At 63.5% G+C, this 16,305-nt stretch overlaps 9 protein-coding genes across 9 annotated transcripts; 5 read left to right on the forward strand and 4 right to left on the reverse strand.

The window, feature by feature from the left end:
- Nucleotides 1-188: 188 nt before the first annotated feature.
- On the reverse strand, nucleotides 189-1,092 carry JCM10292_006834 (aspartate/glutamate racemase family protein; the record flags this gene model as incomplete). Its single annotated transcript, XM_076647632.1, has 2 exons — nucleotides 189-926; nucleotides 997-1,092. 2 exons carry the CDS (start codon nucleotides 1,090-1,092, stop codon nucleotides 189-191), a joined length of 834 nt encoding a protein of 277 aa, XP_076506802.1.
- A 671-nt stretch (nucleotides 1,093-1,763) lies between these two features.
- JCM10292_006835 (uncharacterized protein) lies at nucleotides 1,764-3,515 on the forward strand (the record flags this gene model as incomplete). The annotated part of the gene is made up of 9 exons (XM_076647633.1): nucleotides 1,764-1,951; nucleotides 2,097-2,240; nucleotides 2,299-2,329; nucleotides 2,397-2,547; nucleotides 2,607-2,720; nucleotides 2,788-2,815; nucleotides 2,878-2,945; nucleotides 3,005-3,231; nucleotides 3,291-3,515. 9 exons carry the CDS (start codon nucleotides 1,764-1,766, stop codon nucleotides 3,513-3,515), a joined length of 1,176 nt encoding a protein of 391 aa, XP_076506803.1.
- A 294-nt stretch (nucleotides 3,516-3,809) lies between these two features.
- On the forward strand, nucleotides 3,810-5,069 carry TSR3 (ribosome biogenesis protein TSR3; the record flags this gene model as incomplete). Its single annotated transcript, XM_076647634.1, has 6 exons — nucleotides 3,810-4,005; nucleotides 4,072-4,121; nucleotides 4,181-4,287; nucleotides 4,351-4,529; nucleotides 4,598-4,819; nucleotides 4,885-5,069. 6 exons carry the CDS (start codon nucleotides 3,810-3,812, stop codon nucleotides 5,067-5,069), a joined length of 939 nt encoding a protein of 312 aa, XP_076506804.1.
- A 163-nt stretch (nucleotides 5,070-5,232) lies between these two features.
- Nucleotides 5,233-6,010, reverse strand: VPS24 (ESCRT-III subunit protein VPS24; the record flags this gene model as incomplete). The annotated part of the gene is made up of 3 exons (XM_076647635.1): nucleotides 5,233-5,472; nucleotides 5,539-5,660; nucleotides 5,722-6,010. 3 exons carry the CDS (start codon nucleotides 6,008-6,010, stop codon nucleotides 5,233-5,235), a joined length of 651 nt encoding a protein of 216 aa, XP_076506805.1.
- A 262-nt stretch (nucleotides 6,011-6,272) lies between these two features.
- Nucleotides 6,273-7,909, forward strand: GPI17 (GPI-anchor transamidase GPI17; the record flags this gene model as incomplete). Its single annotated transcript, XM_076647636.1, has 6 exons — nucleotides 6,273-6,513; nucleotides 6,582-6,704; nucleotides 6,766-6,942; nucleotides 7,009-7,095; nucleotides 7,151-7,530; nucleotides 7,604-7,909. 6 exons carry the CDS (start codon nucleotides 6,273-6,275, stop codon nucleotides 7,907-7,909), a joined length of 1,314 nt encoding a protein of 437 aa, XP_076506806.1.
- A 306-nt stretch (nucleotides 7,910-8,215) lies between these two features.
- Nucleotides 8,216-9,428, forward strand: JCM10292_006839 (uncharacterized protein; the record flags this gene model as incomplete). The annotated part of the gene is made up of 4 exons (XM_076647637.1): nucleotides 8,216-8,268; nucleotides 8,344-8,532; nucleotides 8,602-8,701; nucleotides 8,772-9,428. 4 exons carry the CDS (start codon nucleotides 8,216-8,218, stop codon nucleotides 9,426-9,428), a joined length of 999 nt encoding a protein of 332 aa, XP_076506807.1.
- A 555-nt stretch (nucleotides 9,429-9,983) lies between these two features.
- Nucleotides 9,984-12,028, forward strand: JCM10292_006840 (aldehyde dehydrogenase family protein; the record flags this gene model as incomplete). Its single annotated transcript, XM_076647638.1, has 9 exons — nucleotides 9,984-10,180; nucleotides 10,238-10,369; nucleotides 10,440-10,690; nucleotides 10,760-11,388; nucleotides 11,447-11,497; nucleotides 11,554-11,697; nucleotides 11,753-11,793; nucleotides 11,883-11,943; nucleotides 12,026-12,028. The coding sequence occupies 9 exons, from the start codon at nucleotides 9,984-9,986 to the stop codon at nucleotides 12,026-12,028; spliced, it is 1,509 nt and encodes a 502-aa protein (XP_076506808.1).
- A 613-nt stretch (nucleotides 12,029-12,641) lies between these two features.
- JCM10292_006841 (aldehyde dehydrogenase family protein) lies at nucleotides 12,642-14,511 on the reverse strand (the record flags this gene model as incomplete). Its single annotated transcript, XM_076647639.1, has 6 exons — nucleotides 12,642-12,746; nucleotides 12,806-12,949; nucleotides 13,007-13,057; nucleotides 13,128-13,817; nucleotides 13,880-14,201; nucleotides 14,315-14,511. 6 exons carry the CDS (start codon nucleotides 14,509-14,511, stop codon nucleotides 12,642-12,644), a joined length of 1,509 nt encoding a protein of 502 aa, XP_076506809.1.
- A 941-nt stretch (nucleotides 14,512-15,452) lies between these two features.
- On the reverse strand, nucleotides 15,453-16,160 carry JCM10292_006842 (uncharacterized protein; the record flags this gene model as incomplete). The annotated part of the gene is made up of 5 exons (XM_076647640.1): nucleotides 15,453-15,533; nucleotides 15,623-15,664; nucleotides 15,791-15,916; nucleotides 15,986-16,015; nucleotides 16,137-16,160. The coding sequence occupies 5 exons, from the start codon at nucleotides 16,158-16,160 to the stop codon at nucleotides 15,453-15,455; spliced, it is 303 nt and encodes a 100-aa protein (XP_076506810.1).
- Nucleotides 16,161-16,305: the final 145 nt, after the last annotated feature.

Here is a 16,305-nt window from a genome sequence, read left to right on the forward strand (position 1 = left end):
GTACACCCCCTTCTTCGTCTTTCTCGGTCGTTGGCGTGTTTCTCTCCCTCCTACCCCATCTTCGGTCAGTTCTGGTCGGTCGTCCACTCGCTTTGCCCTGTACATGCGCACGTCCGCCGAAGACCTCTGCGTCCTGTGTGTAACAGTCAAGTCTATGACCGCTCTCCAACTGCGTCCGGCGAGAGGCGTTACAACTGTGTACGCAACATGCCCTCGAGCAGGACGTACCCCGCCTTGACGCCGTCGACGATATGCACCTTTCGACCGTCGGCGTCGCCAAGCTCCTCCACGCACGCCGCGCGCACCGTCTGCTCCATGCCCGCCATTCCCGCGCACCCGAGACAGACCGCCCTAAGCGCTCCGTTACCCTCCGCGCCTCGTGCGCGCGCGATCAGCCGCTTGACCGCCTCCTTGAGCCGCCGCGAGACCTCGTCGGCGGGCATGTCGTGCAGCTCGACGGCCGTCAGGCCCGTCGTCTCGACGCCGGCAAAGCGGTCCAGCTTTGTCTGTTCGTCCCGCGCGCCGAGAAAGTCGCGCACGCCGCGCGTGAGGATCCCGTCCCATACGGCGCCGGTCGTGACGATACCGAAGCGATCTTGCGGGGCGTGGAGCAGCGCGAGAGAGGCAAGGATCGAGGCTTCGAAGATGCCCAGGACAGGCGTTGTCGCGTTGTGCTCGCTGTAGTGTGCGGCGAGGCGCGAGACGAGCGGGTGGACGGAGTAGCAGGCAATGAGGACGGCTGAGTGGGCGTCCGCCAGGGAGAGGTGCGCAGTGCTGGGCGGCAGGGACGCTAAGGTGGAGTCGAGAGCAGAGGCAGGCGACTGCAGGAGGTGCGGAAGGACGGCATCGGCGGACGCATGGCACCCTTCGTCGTCGTTGATAGAGGGGATGCCGGAAGGAGCGGTGAACAAAGTGGGATAAGGGAGCTGGAGGAAGTTCGAGCGTCAAGAGGAGGGTCAGCGGGAGTTGCGAGGCTGGCGCCGACCTGCGGCGCACCTTGCTCGTCTGCAGGATCTTTGCCAGCGCCTGCTCGACGCCTTGCGTCATCCCCACCGTCGTGTTCGGGTTGATCACGAGAAACGGACGGTCCATGTTGCCGGGAGGAAGGTGAAAGAGCGACGGCAAAGGCGAGCCTACGGTTGGCACAGCGCGGCCGGTCTCAAGCGCTCCTGTACGCAGGGTCAGCCCAAGCCTCGAGCGCAGAGCACAGCGTTGGGAGGAAGAACGTCCGCGTCTTCGTCCTCATCACCGCTTCCTCCGCTACCCCGCATCTTCCCGCTTGCAGCGAATCACAGCGCGCCACGCCAGGCTGCCAAGGCGCTTCCGCAACGGCGGCCCGCTGCAGGCGCACGAAGCCAGGTTGACCTCCTGCCAGTCAGTCGATGCCTCTATTCGCACGCTGTCATGGTGCAGAGCCTCTGCACGAGCGTCTGGAGGCTGTGTTGACGGCAAGGGCGTCGCCTGCGCGGCCCCTGCTGCCTGCGCGTGCTGCGCGGCGGCGAGTCTCGCCCACTGCTCGTCGACTCACCAGGACGGATCATTCGAGCTAGCAGTCTCGCTGGCCAGTTCACTATGCTGATTGCACGCGTGCTCGGCCATGCCGATGTGCAAGAGGCTGCCTGCATGAGGAGGCCGCCGCGTGCGATCGAAAATAGCTGCGGCGGGCGAGCCAATTTCGGCGGGCGATTCTCTCGCAGTCGCCGATGTCTCCTCTGCTCCGCGCTCGCTTCCAGCGCTTCCTTCGCTTGCGACTCTAGACCAAGATGCTTGCGTTTGCTGCTGTGGCTTCGGCCGCGTTCGCGTCGGTCGCGCTTGCCGATTCGACCATCACGACTGCGCCCGCCCCCACCACGATCGCAAAGGCCGTCAAGCGCGCCGAGACGTCGCCTCAGCCGCTCACGGCCTACACGTACGCGTACAGCGACGTCCCGTACCAAGTTAACCCGTTCAAGTGCGTTGACCTGCCCTTCCGGCGAGTTCGCGAAGTCGTGCACGGCTCGTTACTGCGGCCTCTTGCGCATTGTCCCAGAACGCGCCACACACGCGCTTGTTTGACCCGATGGGACACGATGCTCACAGCACCTGTGTGCCTGCAGCGTTGGCCGTGGCCCGCAATCTGGCTACAACCAGTGTAACGAGACGACCCTCGGCGCCGACTCGCAGTGCCAGACGCTCATCGCAAACAACGCGTCCGACTTCTGCCTGTGGGGCAGCCCGACGACCGGCTCGCTCAGTACGATGTGCGTGTCTGTGACCCAATCGCGACGCAACGACCACTCTGACGCGTTTGCGACCCAGCGGCGACATCGAGGCTGCCGTGGTGGCCTACGTGCGTCTCGCCGTCACCGAGCTCTTCGCAGCTGCGCGTCTAACCATGGCTCAACGCGTCTTTGCAGTGCACGAACGACAAGCATGGCTCGCGCGTCCTCCCCGCGGGCGCCATCACCGGCCTGCAGGTCATGCACACGTCGGCGTACATCCAGTGGACTGGCCACATCAACATGACGGCGCTGGGGCTCGCTGCCGACGACACGGGCGGAGAGCTCGGTGAGCGGGACCCGGCCGCGGCGAATGAAGGCGTACTGACTCGCTGACTGCTCCTGCAGACCCGCACGGCGCGGACCAGCTGGGAAACCCGCTCGGCGGCCTCGTCTACTCGACTGGCCTGCCATCCGGCGACAACTCGACGGAGCAGCAGGTCATCTCGTGGAACAACTTCGGTGCGCTTCGCCTCGCATTTGGTGAACGACACCGGAACTGACGAGTTTGTTTCTGCCCGGGTTGCAGTTGGTTCGGGTACTTTCTGCTTGAAGCTGTGCGTATTCGCTTATTGTCCGCTCTGCGGCAGGTGTACTCACAATCAGACTTGCCCTGCAGCTGTGACCCGTCCGTCACCTCGCCCAACTACTGCGAGAACAAGTACGACATCATCGGCTGTGATTACAGTGCGTCACACTGCATCTGTCGGGCCTGTGCAGCCTTTTTGACTTCTAAACGCGCACAGACATGCCGGCTGCGTACGAGGACAACGTCTTCCTCGAGTGTGATGGTGACCTGCAGGACGTTGTCGGGACCTACACGGGTTCCGACGGCAAGACGACCACGTGGTCGCAGCCGGCGTCGCTCAGCGCCGACGAGACGCTCCCGTGGACGCCGCGCATCCCGGCGTCATCGAACTGCGTGACCTACTCCTCGAGCGACCTCTTCCCCGAGACGCTCCTCGGCTACCAGGTCCGCCTACGCTTTCCGCGCGACTTTCCACGCGCATGCTGACGGGTCGTTGAGAGCAGGCCACCGCTACGTCGGGCTCCGCCAGCGCCACGGGCAGCTCCGGCGCGCAGGCGACCGGCTCGGGCGCAGCCTCGTCGCGCTCGGGTGCGCACAGCACTGGCGCGTCAGCCACGACGGGCGCGTCTGCCGCGGCGCAGAGCGGCGGCTCGAACGGCGCGGCGCAGCTCGCCGTCTCGGGCGGCGTTGCCGTCGTCGTCGCCGTCGCTTTCGCGGCACTCGCTTGAGCAGGACTCGCACGGTCGGCTCGATTCCCTCTCTCCCGAACAGCACGAACACGAGCTCGCACGCAAGTTGCAGAACAGACACTCTCGCTGCACACCCTGGTCGCTGTCGTCGTCGTTTCCCCTTCCGCTCCCGCATCCTGCCATCGTAGTCCCTCGTTATGCTTTCTCTCGCGCTAGCACGTCAATGAGAGAGGCGTCGGAAGCGCTCTCGCAGCTGAAGCGAAGAAGAAAGTGTTGACAGCGCGCACCATTCGCACCCCGCTGAACCTCTCTCTCCGCCACCTCCGCTTACACATGGCACCCGCGCGCGGACGCGGTCGAGGCGCTGGCAAGAACGTGACGTCGAGTACGCGCGGGAGCAAGGGCGGGCGGAGCAACACGCCGCGCGTGCAGCGCGACCGCTCGGCGTATGCGGGTCCCGGGTTCAGCGAGATCCCCAAGTCGGCGGTGGACCAGGGGGAGAGCGAGGGGAGCAACGAGGGCTCAGACGGTGCGTCTCCTGTCCTCTCTGTTCTCGCCCTGCCCAGCGGTGCGGACTGACGAGATGCGTCCGCAGAGGAGCGCGGCGATGAGCTCGTCGCAGGCAAAGTGCCCGTCGCCATGTGGGTGCGGCCGGTCCTGGCCTTCTCTAGACAAGTCTTACGGGCTGACCGGGCCATGCGCAGGACTTTGACCACTGCGACCCGCGCAAGTGCAGCGGCAAGAAGCTCGCTCGCCTCGACCTCATGCAGGAGCTGCGGGTCGGGCAGCGCTTCCAGGGCGTCGTCATGAGGTCCGTGCATCTATCTGCTTACATCTGTGAGCCATCCGCTGACCGCAGCGAGGAGATGCGCAGCCCAAAGGGAACACAGGTCGTCTCGCCCGCCGACCGCGACATCGTCGCCACCGCAGGAGTCGCCGTGGTCGAGTGCTCGTGGGCGCGGCTCGACGAGATCCCGTTCAACAAGATCAAGTCGCCGCACGAGCGATTGCTGCCGTACCTCGTGGCCGCCAACCCTGTCAACTACGGCAAGCGTGCGTCGCTTTCCTCTCGCGGTTCTCTCCAGATCTCGCTAGAGCTTACTGATCCGATCGTGGTACAGCGTACAAGCTCACCTGCGTCGAGGCGATTGCCGCGGCGCTGTACATCACGGGCTTTGACGCGCACGCCGAGGTCCTCCTGAGCAAGTTCTCGTGGGGCCACTCGTTCTGGGAGGTCAACGGCCCGATCATCGAGCGGTACCGCACGTGCACGACGCCCGAGTCGGTCATCGAGATGCAGGAGGAGATGATTCGCGAGATGGAGCGGGAGCAGGAGGAGCGGAGTGCGTTCGAAGGGTTTCGCTCCCGTTTCGGTACGATGCTGACCCCGTCCCTTATCCTTGTGCAGAACGCGCAAAGGAGGAGATCGAAGAGGGCGGCGACTTGCTGGTCGAGAACCCGAACCACGGCGGCGGGGCGTGGAAGCCGTACCACTCGGACGAGGACGAGTCGGAGGAGGAGAGCGAGCCAGAGGACGACGACGACGACTACGAGGTGGACAAGCTCGGCAACCGGATAAAGCGCACCTTGTAGCCCTGCACCTGCAGTATCTGTATCTCTCGCATCTCGCATCTCGTTGACGCGGCAGGACGGGGATACAATGACAGAAACGACTGCGAGAGGATAGGGCCGACGGAATGGGTATGGGCGTGTGTGCACAGTACAGAGGGCCGGAGTGTGAACAGAACAGGATGGTCTAGCTGGACAAGAGGCCCTGAATGGCGCGCTCCATCTCCTCGTCGCGCTCGACCTCCTCGGGCGTTGGCCCCGCCGTCTGCGGCAGCGCGCCGACCTGCCCGCTCGCCTGCCCGAGCTTGCCGTCGGTGATTTGCCACAGGACCTTGTCGACCTCGTCCTGTGCCTCCTCCTCGAGCTCTTCGTCCTCGTCGTCGAGCGCCTCCATCGTGTCGTCGAGCATCTCGGTCATGATGCCGCTCTGTCGAATGCGCGCTCGGAGGTCAGAAAGAGGTGAGAAGTGCGTGCAGGGTGCGAATCAGCGCACCTTCATCATCTCTGCGCTCATTTCGCGCATCGTGTTGGACAGTTGCGGGAGCTTGATGAGCGAGTTGGACGCCTTCATGATCTCGGTCGACGCCTGGAGCGTCCCCGTCACCTTGACCATTGCTGTGTGGTGAACGCGTCAGTCGAGAGGGGAGGGGAGAGCCCAAGGGCGAGGTGAACGCACCGAGTTGGTGGCCCAGTTGCATGTGGATTGAGTTGAGCTGCGCCTTGCTCGTCTGCATGCGCTGCTTCTGGCGGTTGCTGCGGACGACCTCTCTTGCGAGGAGCTTTGCGTTCTTTGCGTCTCCGCGCTGGGCGAGCTTCTTGACCTCGGCCTTGACCTTGGAGTTGGCGAGGTCGAGGTGGTGGATCTCGCGCTCGAGGGCGCGCTGCTCCTTCTTGAGCTGGGCCTGCCACTTGCGGACCTTCTCCTGCGGGGTCGGCCCCCACAGAAAGCGGTTGAGCTGCTGCATGGGCCCGAATGGACGAGTCGCCCCGCTTGTGCTGATGAGGACGACGAGAGGTGGGGGCGGTGATCGGGTGGGTGTAGCGGTGCGCGGGCAGTGCAGTGCAGCCCTCTCAAGGGCGCTGTCTCGGTCTGCGCCTCTCCAGCCGAGTGCAGCGCGGGGAAAGCGAGGCGTCGGGAGCGAACGAGTGGAGCACCGACACGGCCCTCGCTCGTCTCGCTCACCGCCTGCTGCCGGAGAGAGAGGTGGCTGACGCTGTACAGCTACCATGGATCCGCCTGCAGAGGGCGCCCCGCCCCGCTCTCCTCCCACGAGCCCGCGCGTCGACGTTCGCTCACGCCGCTGGACCGTCGCTAGCTTTTGGGCAATCCTCCTTCTGGGCGTACCGCTGTGGTGGAGGACTACCACTCTCGAGCGACAACCCCTGCCAGAGGCGCGCATCCTCGATTGGACCGAACGATGGAGCGAGCGCATCCCGCTCGAGACGGCACCTTCGCGACAACGATCTGGTGCGCCTCGGAATTGCACTCCTATGAGAACGACTGAAATGTCACTGATTGCCGACCCGTCTCCGCAGCCGAGCTGGACTCGCGCGTCGTCAAGTTCTCGCCGCATTACAAGCTCATCTTCAGTCTCCTCAACCAAGACTCGGCGTCGGGCAGCGCCGTCCTCGACTGGAACGCCCACGAGCTCCTCAAGCGTATGTTGCGGCGTACCTCGTCTTCTGAAAGTAAGCGGCTAACCTCGTGTACGCGCAACAGGCTACATACGCCCCCTGCTCTCGTCCCTCTCTCCCCTACACAACTTTACCATCGAGACGCACGTCCAGTACTTTGCGCCTCTCACCGTCGCAGTCAATAAGGAAGATGAGCGCGAGGGATCGTACGTGCGCGAGGACGACTTGCGCGCCTTCGTCAACAACGCCGACTGGAACCTCGGTACGCGGAAGCGGTCCGACCCTCTCGCTAAGCCAAACGCATCTGACCTCTTTTCGTTGCTCGCAGCCACCGGCGACACGCTTGACCCGGTGCTGCAGTTTCTGCTGTACGTGCCGAGCGCAGAGAATCGCCCGATGCGGATACGGAGCGTCGGTAGGTGGTTTCCCTATGTCTCCTCGTGGAACCGCTGACTCACGTCTCCTCAAAGGCGGTCAAGACATCACTCCCGCCTTCATCACGCCCCAGCGCGGCGGCGTAGTCATCTTCAACCCCGACTCGTCAGCACCGGAAGCGCCCCCCTCTGTCTCGCTCGACCTCCCCTCGTCCGCCCTCGCAGCCTCGTTCCGCCTCTTCGAGCACCAGCTCCGCACCCTCCTTGGTGTCCCTTCTCTCCCCTCGGCGCCCAACTCTGGCCGTCTCGCGCCGGCTCAGCTAGACCGCCTCGTCCGCCAGCGGCTGCACGAGGCTGTCGCCGATACGGTCGAGACGCTCGGCGCGACAGTCAAGCTCTCGCGCGACATCCCTAACATGCGCATCAGCCGCGAGGTGCAGGGGCGGGTCAACACGGCTCTCGACGAGCTAGACCGGGTATGTATCCAGACGATCTCTCCGTCTCTCTCGCTTCGACGCACGAGACTGACTTCGAGTCCGTCGCCCGCAGGCCGCGACAACTTTCTCCTCCTCTCCTTCGCTCGCCCTCGCTCACGCCGCGCGCGCCCAGTCCCTCGCCTCGACGGCGTACTACGACCCGAGCATGCTCGCGCTGCTCTACTTCCCCGACGAGCACAAGTACGCCGTGTACACGCCGCTCTTCGGGCCCGTCGCCGTGCCGCTGCTCGTTGCGCTGCTGAAGGAGGTGCGCGAGTGGAGGAGGGAGAGGAAGAGGCGGCGGGAGGAGCGAGAGCGGGAGGGGCGGCTCGTGGTGCAGGGGGAAGAGGCGGACGAGAAGCGGGCGAAGGTCGATTAGAGCCTCGTCCTTGTATCTCCATCAGCGTGTCACACTAAGCTGCAGGGCTTGAACACGTGCGCGAGAGGTCTTTCCTTGTCGCATCCGCACGGAAGCGAACCTGCGGGTGCACCACGTGAGAACGCTGTATTTCCCTAGCGGGTGCTTGCGCCCTGACTCAGTAAGGTGTCACAAGCTCGCCAACGTACACAGGGATTCGAGCCCTGCTGAATTGCAAACCCCTGCACCGCCTTCGCTCTCCGCTGGAGCAGCTTGGACTTGTCCGCTCTCATCGCTCGCTTCACAAGCTCTCTGAGCCACGAAAGGATGCCACACAAACGCCAGAAGCGCTCTATCCGCCTCGAGCGCTCGTCTGCGCAGTGCGTCTCTCGCTTTGCCGCTCTCACCCATTCTCATCAGCTCACCTCGCTCTCGCTGTTCTCACTCGCGCGCAGAGGAATGGACAACCCGCCCACCGCTGCAGACTCGCTCCTGCCCATCACCTCAACGCTCAACGACGATGCGGGCGCGGCTGCGGTGGATGACGGCAAGAAGAGCAACAAGCGCCGGAGGAAGGGCGCCGGCTCGGGGCGAGGGGACGCCCCGGCGGCCGATGCGAGCGGCGCGAGCAAGTCGGCGTTCCGGTGCGTCTCTCCCTCCGTGCCCTGCTTTTCGGATGAGCGAGGCTGACGAGAACGGCCTCGCGGTCGCAGAGTAATCAACGCTGTCAAGCTTCGCGAGGAGTATCACGCCAAGAAGAAGCGCAAGCTCGAAGACGAGCAGAAGGGCAAGAATCCTAACCAGCAGAAAAAGGTGCGTCTGGGCTTCCTGGGTGCTCTCGGCTTGCGAGGCTCTCGTCCGCTGACCCGCTTCCGCGACACAGACTGCTTCGACAAGCATGACACCGCTGCCGTACGAGTCGCTCTCCTCCTTCAACCGCCGTGTCGAGCAGGAGATGCGGGGCTCGGTCCGTGCCGCCATCAAGGACGCGAGTGCGTCCGCGCAGAGGAAGAAGGATCGCAAGGGCAAGGCGAAGAAGGGCGACGGAGACGACGGGGACGGTGCGGAGGACGAGGACGAGGAGGAAGTGCGCCGCGGGCGGGACGGCAAGCCCCTCACGAAGAAGCCGAAACTGACGCCGGAGGAGGCCGTCGACCCGCACGCGAAGAAGGCGCGTGCGCCGGTCACGGCCGACGCCGGCTCAGCCACGGACGCAGCTCGCAGTCGTACCGGTCGCACCGAGTTTGCGTCCGCCGATATCCGGCGGCGACTGGACGACGTCGTGCAGGCGCCGCCTACGCTCGCCGACCCGGCGCGCAAGGGTCTCATGGCCAAGGTCCTCGGGCCGGGCGGGGCCGCCGCGTGCGGCGTGTCGAGCGAGGGGCAGGGTTCATTCAAGCTCGCGGGCGCAGAGGCGCCGGTCGGGAGCTCGAGGCTGCCCATCAACCCGGCGATGAAGGCGCTGCTCGATGCGGAGCGCGAGCGTGCCGTCAAGATGTACCGCCAGCTCAAGGAGCAGCGCGAGGCCGAGAAGAACTAGCCCGGTCACTGTTGGAACGGCTGGTCCGTTTTGGCTCGACGCGCGCGGCACCATGGGAGGAATGAACCGGAGAACGGTGCTTACGGCGATTTCTGCTCTTGGCTCTCTTTCTCCCGGATTCTCCCCATGCTGTCTTCGCTTGCCCTGTGTGTGTGTATTGTGGCGAGTGACAGTGGTCTTCTCGTGTCGACCACCTGCCCGGTCGACCACGAAGTCGCCTCGGTGTCCTGCGTCTCCTGGCTCTCGCTTCGAGCCAAGCGCATCGTGCTTGCTTCTCATGCACATTCACGTGCCATTCGCGCCCTAGTGCTACAACATGCTGTTTGGGCTTACGGAGCTAATCTAGTATTCGCCGCAAGCTGGGTGCCTCCACCTGCGTTCCCCTCACTTGATCTCGCCTCAAGACCGGAAGCCATTTACATGCGGACAGTTCGTGCGCACGCGTGAGTGTAAGGGGGTGGGGCGCATCAACGGACCGCCGAAGCACCTGGTCTCCTGTTCCGCTCTCCGCTCTCTGCTTCGCTTCTGTTCCACGCTTGCTAGTGCTGCTCTATCATGTCTGTCCCGCGCGCATCGCTCACATTCCCTCAAGGACACTCTGTCAGGTCGCTCGACTTTCCCGTCGGCCTGTTCATCAACGGCGAATTTGTCGCCGGCGAAGGAGGCAAGACCATCGAGGTCAAGGCGCCGTCTACGGGCAAGGTCATCGCTCATGTTGCCGAGGCATCTGTCAACGACGTCGACCGCGCAGTGTTCGTCGCCCGCTCGCTCCGAGAAGGTGCCGAGAGCTGACCACCGTTGCTCGACAGGGACGCGGCACAGAAGGCCTACGACACGGTCTGGGGCGAGCGCTGCCCCGGTCACCAGCGCGGGAAGCTTCTGATGAAGCTTGCGGACCTTATTGAGGAGCACAAGGCGGAGTTGGCGTCGGTCGAGGCGCTGTGAGTTCGCTGCTTCGGCCGCTCTTCGCGATATCAATATTCCCAAGAACTCACCCACGCCTTCTCGCAGTGACAATGGCAAGCCATACTCGATGGCTTACAACGGTGACATTTCGCTCGCTGCGAACTGCTTGCGCTACTACGGAGGCTGGGCAGACAAGGAGCACGGCAAGGTGGCCGAGGTCGACGACAGCAAGCTCGCCATCACCAAGCACGAGCCGATCGGCGTCGTCGGTCAGATCATTCCGTGGAACTTCCCCTTCCTCATGCTGGCGTGGAAGATTGGCCCGGCCCTTGCGATGGGAAACACCGTTGTTATGAGTACGTGACGAACGCCTTTTTCCCCTTCCGCAGTTGCTGACTTCAGCTTCACTGGTCTACACCTCGCAGAGACGGCAGAGACAACCCCGCTCTCTGCTTTCTACGCCTGCCAATTGTTTGCGAAGGTTCTGCCCCCGGGTGTTCTCAACATCCTCACCGGCTACGGTCACGTCGTCGGCGCTGCCATCTCGTCGCACATGAAGATTCTCAAGGTCGCATTCACCGGCTCGACGCTCGTCGGTCGCCAGATCATGAAGGCCGCGGCGCAGTCAAACCTCAAGCCCGTCACCCTCGAGCTGGGCGGCAAGTCGCCTAACATCGTCTTCGACGACGCCGACCTCGACCAGGCAGCGTCCTGGGGCGCTTTCGGCTTGTTCTTCAACGCAGGGCAGTGCTGCGCGGCGGGCTCGCGCCTCTTCGTGCAAGACTCGATCTACGACCGCTTCCTCGAGAAGCTCACGGCGCGCGTCAAGTCTCTTCCCGTCGGGGACCCCTTTGCGCCCAACTCGTTCCTTGGCCCGGCGACGAGCGAGACGCAGTTTGACCGTATCGCCGCCCACATCCAGGCCGGCAAGGACGAGGGCGCAACGCTGCACCTCGGCGGCGGGCGACACGGCACGCGGGGCTACTTCCTCCAGCCCACCATCTTTACCGATGTTACCCCCAACATGAAGATTGCGCAGGAGGAGATCTTTGGGGTGCGTTTCGCATCTCCGCTGCATAGAAGACGCTCATCCGCTCAACCTTGCCAAACAGCCGGTCCTCGTTGTGCAAAAGTTCAAGGATGAGGACGACCTGGTGGCTAAGGTGTGCTTCTCGCAGCGCTGTGTGCATGCTCTCGCTGACTTTGCCTGAATTTGCAGGCGAACGACACCATCTACGGTCTCGCGTCTGCGGTCTTCTCCCGCAACATTTCTCGTTGCCTGCGCATCGCCAATAAGCTCCAGGCCGGCACCGTTTGGATCAACCAGTACAACGCCCTTGAGACGCAAATGCCGTTCGGTGGCGTGAGTGTTCCCCTTCCAACCTCCGAAAAGTGGCGTCTGATCCTCGCACGCGCAGTACAAGCAATCTGGCATCGGTCGCGAGCTCGGCGAGTATGCGTACGTTGGTCGTTTCGCTTTGCTCGAGGGGACCCAGAGACTGGCGCGGCGCTGATGCCGTACCGGGACTGACACGGGTACCTCGGCAGACTACACAACTACACCGCGGTCAAGGCCATCCACATCAACATCTCAGCTCCCAATCCGCTCGTGCGCCCTTTGCTCTTGTTCTCTTACTCCAGTAGTGTGGATGGCCGCGTCTAGATACACTGACTTGGCGCTCTTCCTGCAGTAGGCGTTCGCGGAAGAGCCGGCTCCTGCGCCCCGCCTCGTGCCGCACCTGTAGTACTGCCTCGCGAATCAGGCTTTGCTGCACGTGCCAACTGTCTATCTGCATCAATTTGACACCTAGTGGTCGCAACGCACTACGTTGCGTTCTGCTTCGACTGGTCGGCGAGACTTACCTCTGTTTCGGGGGTGGTGACTCTGCGAGGAACCTTGGTTGAACATCTCACAGAGCATCCTCGCAAAATCCCACAGAACACGGTGAACTGCGTTCGTCTCAGGTCGGATCCGGGACAATTGAGGGAGAGTGGTAATGTTTGAGACGCAGCGAGAACAGCCAAGGTCGAGAAGCATACGCGGAGTCCTGCGGCGTTGCTCCCGATCGCAAAGAGACACGGACAATAGGCGTGAAAGGGCAAGCCCGGTTGCGAGCCTAACGCGCTCTGGCTGCAGTCACGTACGCCCAATCAGACCGGGACAGGAAAAGCAAGAGAGGGTCAAGCGGGCAACGAAGAAAAGCGCAACAGACGAAGGATTGGTCATGACAGGAACGAAGGTTATCACAAGGAAGAGGGTAAGCCAAAGAGAGCCGGATCGTAGTCAATTCGCCTTCGGGGGCGCGCTTAGAGCGGGTTGGGGGCAGAGATGTTGATATGGATGGCCTTGACTGCGGTGTAGTTCTTGAGCGCGTACTCGCCAAGCTCGCGACCGATGCCAGACTGCTTGAACTGGATGCGCGAGGAAATCAGAACAAGAGTTTTTGTGGAGTCAAGGACGCGGCACGCACCCCGCCGAATGGCATGCGGCAGTCAAGCATGTTATACTGGTTGATCCACACGGTCCCGGCCTGAAGCTTGTTGGCGATGCGCAGGCAACGAGAAATGTCGCGGGAGAAGACCGCGGCGGCGAGACCGTAGACGGTGTCGTTCGCCTGCGCGCGCACAGCGTCAGAACGACCCCGTATACACTCGGAGGTGTGTGTACGTACGCGGGCGATAAGGTCCTCCTCGTCCTTGAACTTCTGCACGACCACGACCGGCTGTTTGCGAAGGTCGATCCGAGGTCAGCCTCGTTGCGCACGTTCTGCACGCCCTAGGAACCTCACGCACGCCAAAGATCTCCTCCTGGGCAATCTTCATCGTCGGCTGCACGTCGGTAAAGATGGTCGGCTCGATGAAGTAGCCCTCGGTGCCGTGGCGGTTTCCGCCGAGGTGGACCGTCGCGCCCTCGTCCTTGCCGGCCTGGATGTGCGCCGAAATGCGGTCGAACTGGAGCTGACTCGTCGCCGGGCCCTGGAACGAGTCGGCCGCAAAGGGGTCGCCGACCTTGATCGACTTGACCTTGGCAGTGAGCTTCTCGAGGAATTCGTCGTAGATGGTCTCCTGAACAAAGATGCGCGAACCAGCGCAGCAGCACTGACCCGCGTTGAAGTACAAGCCGAATGCGCCCCACGAGACAGCCTGCTCGATGTCGGCGTCGTCAAAGATGACGTTCGGCGACTTGCCGCCAAGCTCGAGCGTGACGGGCTTGAGGTTCGACTGCGACGCGGCCTTCATGATCTGGCGACCGACGAGCGTCGAGCCGGTGAAAGCGACCTTGAGGATCTTCATGTGCGACGAGATGGCGGCGCCGACGACGTTGCCGTAGCCCGTGAGGATGTTGACGACACCGGGCGGGAAGACCTTGGCGATGAGCTGGCAGGCGTAGAAAGCCGAAAGAGGAGTGGTCTCGGCCGTCTTCATGACAATGCAGTTGCCGGTGGCGAGGGCCGGGCCGAGCTTCCAGGCGAACATGAGGAGCTGTCGCCGGTCAAACGTATTAGTCCCGCCTCGTCCCAATACGCAGAACGGTCGATACGCACAGGGAAGTTCCACGGGATGATCTGACCGACGACGCCGATCGGCTCGTGCTTGGTAATGGCGAGCTTGCTGTCGTCGACCTCGACCACCTTGCCGTGCTCCTTGTCGGCCCAGCCGCCGTAGTAGCGAAGGCACGCCGCAGCCGAGGAGACGTCAAAGCCGCTGGCGATGCTGTACGCCTTGCCGTTGTCGAGCGCCTCGATCGACGCGAGCTGCTGGTTGTGCTCGTCGAAGAGGTCGGCGAGCTTCATGAGGAGCTTGCCACGCTGGTGGCCGGGGCAGCGCTCGCCCCACACAGTGTCGTAAGCCTTCTGGGCCGCCTCGCTGCAAGATCAGAGCGAAAGAGGGGCGAGAGAGTCAGCGCGGGATCATTGCGCCGGGGCGGTACCCAACTACGAACGAGTGCAGCATCGCTTTGCGAGGGAACGAAGACGTACACAGCACGGTCGACATCATTGGCAGAGCCCTCAGCGACGTGGGCAATCGTCTTGCCCGTCGAGGGAGCCTTGACCTCGATGGTCTTTCCTCCCTCGCCGGCGACAAACTCGTTGTTGATGAAGAGGCCGACGGGGAAGTCGAGCGACTTGACCGAGTGGCCCTCGGGGAAGGTAAGCGAGGCTTGCGGTACAGACATGGCTGCAGGACGGCGAGGATGCAGGTGGACGAGAAAGCGGGGACGAGGAGAGAAGAGCGAGAGGGCACCGGTACAACGAGATCAGATCCGCGAGTTCTTCGAAGTCCCAGCTAGGCGAGACGACGCACTGGAGTGATTCTGACGTGCAAGCAAGAAGCGAGCAGGGAGAAAAGAGCGAGAGCGAGAGAGCGCGGGTCCCGGCCGGCCTTGCAGCGACAAGCGCGAGGGGCAAAGTGGGGCGCGGCCACGTGGCCGGCGCGAATGGCATCCCGCGTTCCGCCGTGCTGCACTTCGGTTCCAGGCCCGCCGTAGGTTGCGCGCTCTCTCCGGAAGCTCGCCTGCGCCCTGTCCCCACACCCCTCTCTTGATCCCGAGACGCTTTCCACCCGCGCTTACAACGCGCTCAGCGTACGCACCCGACGAGGGAGAAATCGGTTCACTCGCTTCTTGGACACTCTCGCTGCGGCGGAAACGTCGTCCCCTCCCGTTCGTTCAAGCCGCTCCGTACGGCCTTCCTCCCCCACTTCCTCTGACACAACCGCCGCAGATGAGCGAGCGCAACTTCTGCAATGCCTTCGTGCTCCGCCGAATTGTCGGCCGTGCCACGGAAACACGTATGGGCCGCTGGAGAGAGGCGGTGAGGAAGGCCTCCGCACTCTGCCACTCTTTCGTGAGCTGCAGCGCCAGCAAGACGGCTGTCCGACGCCTGGGCAGACTGTGGCAAGCAGATATAGAGCGGATTTCCACAGCCTGCAGAAGGCTAAGACAGCAGAAGCAGAGTCGAAGCAAGAATCGACCCCGAGCGGCACAAGAGTCGGACCTCGAGCGACGAGAGCATCACAGGCAAGCGCAACCTCTCGACCGCGACGCACATGATCATCGCCTCCTTACAATGCACAACGTCGAGAAAGACCGGGAAGACACGCGCACTGCGCCGCCGTCTAGTGGTGCGCGACAGGCTCGCCGCGGAGGTCGCTCTCGTCCTTGACGCCGAGCTCGCCCTTCTTGAACTGCCGTGCCCACTGTGTGCGAACGAGTTGCGTGTCAGCTCGGCGTACCCGAGTCCGCGGAAGACTAGGCGAAAGAGCGAAGCGGGAGCTGTCGAACGCACCATCATCGAGGGAATGGGGCGAGTCGGCTCGGTATGCCGCCACTGTAGCAAGAGCAGTGACAGTCAGCGTCTTGTTACTCGTGAAGCAGTGAGCACCGCCGAGCGGTCTGTACGGGCAGCCAGCACCGCTCGGGCAAGGCGACGGACGACGACCTCGGGCAAACTCACCTCCTTCTGCGCCGAGTAGCTCCACACGCCGTACGTCGCCAGTGCCACACCGAGGGCGACGAGGCCCGTCGACGACTTCCAGTTGCTCGGGCGCGTCCACCACCCACCAGCGGGGGACCAGACCTCCTGTTGACGCGTGCGAAACAGCGCCGGTCAGCGCACTGCTCGGGGCGGGAAGCGGTCGTACAGGCAAACCTTAGGGACGGGGAACTGCGCGCCGCCGCCCTGTGATGGTGGAAGCCGGGGAGAGCAGGCGAGAAGCGAGGAGGACGAGGAAGAAGCGCCGGGGTCAGCGGTCGCTCGGCGGGCGCGTGCGCGCCGTGACAGGCGAAGAAAGAGGGCGCACCATGCGTGGTGCTGTCGGGATCATCGCGCGGGGAGTGCTGTAGGAGCGAGCGAGCGAGGCAGCGAATCGGCGAAGACGACAAGAGCGGGGTCACCTCAAACCACTTGGACTGACGGACTGGCTAGCGCAACGGGCACATCAGAGTGTCGTATGTTTTTCGCGTAGAGCA

The sequence above is a fragment of the Rhodotorula paludigena genome, assembly GCF_050403205.1.
Source record: "Rhodotorula paludigena JCM10292 DNA, Rt_paludigena_JCM10292v1_ctg10, whole genome shotgun sequence".
NCBI classification, from domain to species: Eukaryota; Fungi; Basidiomycota; class Microbotryomycetes; order Sporidiobolales; family Sporidiobolaceae; genus Rhodotorula; species Rhodotorula paludigena.